The sequence below is a fragment of the Sebastes fasciatus genome, chromosome 23, assembly GCF_043250625.1.
Source record: "Sebastes fasciatus isolate fSebFas1 chromosome 23, fSebFas1.pri, whole genome shotgun sequence".
Classification (NCBI taxonomy): domain Eukaryota; kingdom Metazoa; phylum Chordata; class Actinopteri; order Perciformes; family Sebastidae; genus Sebastes; species Sebastes fasciatus.
Genome location: NC_133817.1, coordinates 14,477,084 through 14,484,698, shown reverse-complemented (window position 1 = coordinate 14,484,698; position 7,615 = coordinate 14,477,084). Strand labels below are relative to the sequence as shown.

The 7,615-nt window shown below is 37.2% G+C and overlaps 2 protein-coding genes across 6 annotated transcripts in view; one reads left to right on the top strand and one right to left on the bottom strand.

Annotated features, from left to right (window-relative positions):
- The first annotated feature begins 1,480 nt into the window (after positions 1-1,480).
- Positions 1,481-7,615, top strand: part of tspan11 (tetraspanin 11) — a 48,753-nt gene continuing 42,618 nt past the window's right edge. For 2 of the 5 annotated variants that reach the window (XR_012592613.1, XM_074625151.1), the window contains exon 1: positions 1,483-1,638. The gene's annotated coding sequence lies outside the window, so the exon portion shown is untranslated. Of the gene's footprint in view, positions 1,639-7,615 lie in introns of all 5 variants that reach the window. The other 3 variants (XR_012592616.1, XM_074625150.1, XR_012592615.1) reach the window with 3 other exon arrangements.
- LOC141762088 (zinc finger protein RFP-like) lies at positions 2,815-6,969 on the bottom strand. Its single transcript, XM_074625950.1, has 2 exons — positions 6,841-6,969; positions 2,815-5,229 (listed from the first exon to the last, which is right to left on the bottom strand). Exon 2 carries the CDS (start codon positions 5,225-5,227, stop codon positions 3,596-3,598), a length of 1,632 nt encoding a protein of 543 aa, XP_074482051.1. The 5' UTR covers positions 5,228-5,229; positions 6,841-6,969; the 3' UTR covers positions 2,815-3,595.

Here is a 7,615-nt window from a genome sequence, read left to right as displayed (position 1 = left end):
TTATAGAGATGGGGTGGGGGGCGGGGGGGTATAATTTGTTTATACAATTATCTATTGGATTTTGTACAGAATACCAATAAAAAGACTTTGAGCAAAAAAAAGAAAAAAAAGAAGTGGGAACCAAACGTCAGAGCTAAACAAAACATTCATTTTGGACACGCCAAAATGTTTGAAATGATTAATTCGCAATCATAATTTTTTTTTTCAGGATAAGCCATACTTTTATTCATTACCTTTCTTAGGCTCTGTAGATGTATTATAAAATTTTTTTTTAAATATTCATCTACATAAAAATGTTATTAATAAGACCTTTAATATTGAAATTAAATGTAACGCAGTCACAGGCGTTTAATTTAGCTTGTCCTTTAGCGGCTTCGCAGTCAGCTCAGCCAATCACAATTGAGGACCAGTGTTCTGGAATTATCTGGACCAAGCAAAGAACCAATCAGAGATTCAGAGAAGTATGTTTTTATTCATGTCGTATTTACATTGTTACCTGGTGGGAGTTTAACAAGTTTGTCAGGTAACCTTTTTATCTTAGTAGGGAAATTTCATATTCATAAAGCAAAATTTCTTGACTCCATCTTTTAAGTTGTTTTTAATTGAAACGGAATGTTATTTTTCTGTCTCTTAAATTTGTAATAAACAAGAAATCCATATTAGTAACTCAAATTTACGCAGAAGTCTGTCACTTTAATAATTTTTATTTTTAATTTAATTAACTTTATTTTTCTATTATTATTATTATTATTATTATTATTATTATTATTATTATTATTATTATTATTATCATTATTATACTACATTCTGATGTTATTTTCTTTCTTTATTAACTGAATTTGTATGACTGATTGTACTTTATGTACATCTAAATTTAATTGTAAACTTAAACAAATGCTTTATGTGGTTGTGTTACATTATCAACACAACACATTGTAAATGTTTGACTTAAATACAGGTCAATACTTTATACAGTATATTATATTTTTTTTAATTTTCAATGCAGGACTTTTATTTGAGATGTAGTATTTCATAGTGTGTTATTGCTACTTGGTTGTCCCACCGCTGAAGTTTAAAATCAAATTAGTAGTTTAAGAAAATATTCTAATTGCTTAAAAAAAATCATACCCTTTGCAGAGTATTAAGAATTGTTTTTGAAACTGTATCACAAAAAACAACAACTTTCAAACATACAGTATAGGCAGCAGCCATTTTGACATATCATTGCAGGTTAAAAACATTAATTATGGTCCTATTCCATTTAGGTTGGCCAGGGCCCTGGTATCGTCCATGCTGGCTCACTGTGATGGCTGAGACACACTGAATTGAATGTGACCATAATTCATTTGATCGATTACACCTGTTTATCCTGCTATGGCTGCTTTGAAAAGGCCATATTGCCCTCTTACTTCATCCCAATCAGTGATGTCACAGCAGGTGTTTCTCATCAGCTGCTAAAGGCAAAACACCTTCTGTGTTATCAGGTCACAAATTGTACTTCCACTGTGGAGCACATTCACTCATATTTGGCATCAACCTTGTGTAGGGCCGACCCTAAAAATGAGTCTATTTCCATTTTCCACCTGGCTGAGCCCTCATCTGTCTGTCCGGGAGAGATATCACTAAAAGAAAAAAAAGGTATGTCTCGCAGGAATTTCCTTGTCGAAGTGTAAAAAGAACATACTCTGGGAAATATGTCAAAATATCTCCTCTACTTCTGGACTGATTTCCATTCTCCATAGCGTGCTGTTGATGTCTGCATATGTGCCTCTTTCATTAGCTACTTAGTCGCTCACTCGTTTCATGCTGTCACAAAAGATTCAGTAGTAACCAACTCTTGAGAGATATCACAAGATATTTGCCACTAAAGAAAATGGGCTTGTGTCCCGTTAATGAAATACAAAGAAACACACCAGGTTTTAGTCACAGTTATGGATGAGCTCCATCAGTGGTGCTTAAGAACATCGGCCCACGCATCACACTCGAGGATAATGTGTGCATCCACTCTATCACACACACACACATAAATCAGTGTGGGGGCAGGAGAACATAGGCAGGAGTCAGGAGTGAAAGCAGTGGGCAGACTCATTGATTGACTTACATATCTCACAAAGCAGATATTCTATTCTGTGAGTCGCATCGCACGCCTAAATTGTTAAAAACTGCAACGACCCGGGTCTCGCTGAGACTGATTTCTAGCTTTTGCCTTGTGGTTAGATATAGTTTAGGTGACCTTAAATGTCACAAGGTCAAACCCCTCGACATCTATCCGTCTTTGTGCAAAACACTGAACCTGCAAAACTGCTCAAACAGTGGCGGTCGTTAATTAAAAGAAACCAGCAAAATGAAGAATTTGTACGCACTGGTATTTCTTCCCCTTTGTGTAATTCTCCTTATGATAAAGATATGATATGTACAGTATGTCTTGATTTGAAAGGCAAAACGTGCGTGACATGATTTTGTAGGAATGTTATCACTTTATTGCATAAAACTTATTTCAACAATTTAAAATAAAATAAGACAGAGCAACACAATCTCCAAATAAAGTAACATTACATAATATAATTATAAATGCCGTTGACAACCTCATCCATTTTAATACAACAGGATCTGACAATATTACTGTGCAACATTAGTATTATTGGTTTACATACACATTTACAGAAAAGTGCACAGTAGAGAAAGAAACAGAAAGCAAGATAGAGCGGAGCTTGAGCGGAGTCTGAAGAGCTTGGTTCAGTTGACCAATCACAACAGAGTGGGCCAGCTGACCAATCAAGAGTAGACTGGGCTTTTTGGGAGGGGGCGGAGCCAGGAGCTCAAACAGAGCGTTCCAGACAGAGGGTGAAAAGAGGTGCTGCAACACAGCCGGTATGAGAAGAGTAAAGCATTTTTTTAACATTAAAGCATGTAAACATGTTAAAGTAGAAACCCAAAATACAAGTATGCACCTGAAAATAAGCATAATATGTCCTCTTTAATAATTTAAGCAGTTTTATTAGGTGTTTTAATAGAGACCAGTGTTAATTTTTACCATGGTCTATAAAAAAGGAACAAACTCGAGACCAGAAACATTAACAAATATGAATACCACCATCTTCATTACGAGTTCCCCATTTACTTTTTGGTCACACCTGATTGTAGAAAAATAATTCAGACAGACCCTCTGCAGATACACTCTGCAGAATTAGTTCGCTGACAAGGGTAATATGCATCCACCCCCTTTTTAATTTTATTTTTTTTGGTAAATATATTTAATATTATTATTTATTTGATATTTATTACTTTTTTTCTGTTGGTAAGGCACACTTCTGTAAACTGTATGACAGATTGTTTATTACAAATGTACAATTATTATTCACATACTTTGTATGATCTCTCATGTGGAGAGTTGTGCTTTGCAAGTTCCAATTGTTAAAAGCACAATAAAAACAGTGTTACATGCAGATTTATGGCAGACGGTGGCTCAGATTGCACAAGAAGTAGCGCCTTGATGTTGAATATTACGGGGACTGTGATCAATGCAAATGCAGATCCCACTGTTCTGATTACATAAAAAGTAAACTTTTCTTACACAGAAAAAAAAAGATCAAACTCAGTGTGTTTGAGGTACAGGGGTTATGATGAGGGGGGCAGAGTTTGCTCCATTTTCGATGTTTTGAAGGCAGAAGTATGGATACAGTTTCTCTGTAAAGTTGTAGCCCGTGTGAGAATAGATATGTGATTTGGAATTCACATCATAGAAGGAAACCACTCCCTTATTATAGTCCACAAAGATGCCCACCTTCTGAAGGTTTTCTTTCAGTGTGATTTCAACAGTTTGTGATGCACATGCACTATATTTACCCTCATCACACATAATAATCCAGTTACCATTTTCAACTGACAGTGCTGCACTCCCCTTCCTATCAACAGACTCTCTGACCACTCCAACAATCCACTGGGTCTTTCCTTTCACTTGCACCTCATAGTAAAACTTCCCTGTTGTGAACCCCTCCTTTGCCAAAACCTCACAACACATTTCAAATCTCTTTGGATTGTTGGGAAGATTCTTGAGTATGGCTGTATCTATCACTTGTTTTCCATCCTGGCTTATGACAAGTGAGCAATATGCTGTGTCGGGGTCAAAGGTCAAGTCGACGGCATGTTCTCTCATTCTTTTCATTTTGATCTCAGGGAGCTCTTCCATTATTTCATCAACTCTCTGTTTCAGTAGAGTCACAGAACCTCTCACCGCCTCGAAACACAGATCGCTGTGAACACCGATGTTGGCCCAGTCCTTGTTTAAAGGAGAGCACAAGTTTGGGAAGCTCTGGAGAAAATGATGGTGATCCTCAGACTGTGACAGCTGCTCCAGCTGTTCGCTTCTGCTCTCGAGCTCAGCGACTTCCATCCTCAGTTCTGTGAGAAAACCTTCAGCCTTCTGCTTTGTTGCTCTGTACCTCTCCTCGATGACCTCAACAAGCTCGGCCTGGCTTCTCTGGATGGAGCGGATCAAGTCGGTGACGACCTGCACACTGGCTTCTTTCTCTTTCTCAGCTTCTCTCTGGCCGACATCAACCGAGTTTTCAATCTCAGCTATCTTCTCGGACCGGGATTGTATCATCTTTTGGATATTTGCCATCGTCTCGTCTTTTTTTGCCATCGCTGCTTCATATTCTTCCTCGAGCGGGACGACATTGTGACTCTTGTGATCGGTTTTGAAACACAAGGCACAAATGCAGGCCATGTCAGTCCTGCAGTACAGTTCTGTTATCTTGTTGTGCGTCTTGCACATTCTGTCATCAAGATTCTTCACAGGGTCTAATAGTGTGTGGCTCTTGAAAGCAGCAACTCTCTGATGTGGCTCAAGGTGCTCCTCACAGAAAGACACTAGACATGTCAGACAAGATTTAACAGCATTTTCCTTCATCTCAGAGCAGATATCACAAAGAACGTCTGCTGTTCCGGGAAGTTGTGGGTCTGAGGTGGAGGGCTTGACTTGAGCTAACATCTTAAACTCAGCAGCTAACTCAGAAATGAAAGTGTTGACTTGGAGTTCAGGTCTTTGAGAAAATGTCTTGTTGCATAATGGACACTGGCAAATGTGACTGCCGTCCCAGTACTTCTGGATACATGCACTGCAGAAGTTGTGTCCACATGGCGTTGTAACTGGTTTAGTGAACACATCCAGACAGACAGAGCACAGGAACTTCTCCTCTGACAGCAGACTGCTGGCAGTTGCCATATCTGGACAAGAAGTAGAAAAAAAAATACAATTACTCATACAATTCAAGTCAAGTGGCTGAATAATCTGTTAAAACACTACCCTGAAGTTAGCTTTTGAATCACAGCTTCCGATTTGGTAGTTAAGGGTTACAGTGCTGAGCAACCGATCTTCCATTTTTGCTGTTCTGAAAGTGTGTTAGTGATTTTAGGTAAAGCCTTAACGCTGTCTGAAACCCACTTTCAAATTTGTGACACCTTTATTCTATTTGTAAAAATACAAAAAGGGAGATTTCACTGCTTTTCTCACACCTAGGCCACATTGGACTAGGTCTCTTTAAAAGAAAAAAACACTATAGTTAGACAAAAACAACAAGTAAAATCTGGACTACATTATCCCAGAGAGGCTAAACAAGAATCCAAAAAATTATGGATAAACATTTGAAATAGTTAACTAAATGTTAGCGAAAAGTAACGGATAAACAATTGAAATAGTTAGCTAAAAGTAATGGGTAAGCAGTTGAAATACAGTAGTTAGCTAAAAGTTGGTTAAAAGTAATGGGTAAATAGTTGAAATAGTTGGCAAGAAGTAATGGATAAACAGTTTAAACAGTTAAAGGTCCCATATTATAAAAAAGTGAGATTTTCACGTTTTTTTTAATTATAAAGCAGGCTTAAGTCCTATATAAATACTGTGAAAGTATCGAAACACTCCATCCACAAGGAAACACACACATCCCGTATTCAGAAACTCTACATTTGAAACAAGCCGTCAGGGTTTCTGTCCATTTGTGGTGTCACGAATATACAATATTTAGACCCTTTACACAATTTTAAACGTAAACATTCTAAATGTGTCCCAGTTTATTCCTGGTTGCTGTGGATGTGAACGTCATCAGCTGACAGGAAGTACTCATGGACCCATCTGTTGCCTAGCAACGTAATTCTGTTGCAATTCCGTAAAAATGCACTAAAACGGAGCATTTCAGACAGAGGGTAAATATTCAGGCTAACAGTATGAGGAAAATAAAGTCGTTTTTTTTATCATTACAGCATGTAAACATGTTCTACTAGAAACACAAAATACAAGTATGAACCTGAAAATGAGCATGATATGGGACCTTTAACTGAAAGTAATGGGTAAGCAGATGAAATACAGTAGTTAGCTAAAAGTTAGTTAAAAGTAATGGGTAAATAGTTTAAATAGTTATCTAAAAGTAATGGATTAACAGATTAAATATTTAATTTAAAGTTAGCTGAAAGTAATGGATAAACAGTTGAACTACTTAAGCTATCTAACTGAACACCTCAGGCTCAGCCAGGGGGAGAGGGAGCTAACTCTCCTACCTCAAATTAATTAATATTTATGCAACAGACAGGCTTAATAAGACTAGTCTAACATAACAAGTCTAAGGCCAAGACTATAGTCTTAAACTAAGTTTATGCAACTGTCCCCAGACTTGGTCCAATGTGGTCTATACTGTAGGTGTGGAGAAACAAACAGTGAATTCTCCGTTTTCCCAGTTTCCTTGAACTTTCCTCTGAACTGCCAAAACGAAACCTAACTTCAGCATTATGTATGACCAGAAACACATCAAGGAAAGGGAGTAGTTGAACTATTATTATCTTTCTCACCTGTAACGTAGCAAGTTTTAAAAGCTGCTGCTTATAAAAATCAAAGCAAACTACACTTTAAAAACTTGTCCTTTTCGTAGAGTTTCGTTTCAGCTGGTGAAGTTTCCTGCTCACCCACTATCTTCTTCTTCTTCTTCTTGTTCTTTGCATTTTATGGGCGGATTACAAAAAAACAACTTTTATCTGCATACCGCCACCTACCGTACAGGAGGATGTATAGGTGTAGTAACCGGATGAAGTTTACTCTTAGTCTTTAAAAATAAAATAAAATAAAATAAATAAATAAACAGAAAGAAGAAAGAAAGAAATAAAATAAAATATATTCTATTAAAAAATCCTGTAATTATTAAGAAATGTATTTCCCCTCTCCGAATTTCCCACACCTTATTTCCATTTATTCCTGGTATCCCTTCCAAATCCCATTCACGTCCAGCCTCCCTCATCCTTTGTTGCAAACTGACCCTTTTTTTTGTTATATTTGACACGCTCTCTTTCCATTTGTCTGAGACTTGACTCTCCTCAGTAATCCCATAGAGAGGTTGCACAAGGTCAAACACCTTGACATCTATCTGTCTTTGTGCAAAACACTGAACCTGCAGACTGCTCAAACAGTGGTGGTCGTTAATTAACAGAAACCAGCAAAATTAAGAATTTGTACGCACTGGTATTTTTTCCCCTTTGTGTAATTCTTCTTATGATAAAGATATGATATGTACAGTATGTCTTGATTTGAAAGGCAAAACATGCGTGACATGATTTTGTAGGAATGTTATCA

Coding starts and splice junctions, on each gene's coding strand:
- LOC141762088 (XM_074625950.1), bottom strand. CDS start 5,227: ATGGCAACTGCCAGCAGTCTGCTGTCAGAGGAGAAGTTCCTGTGCTCT.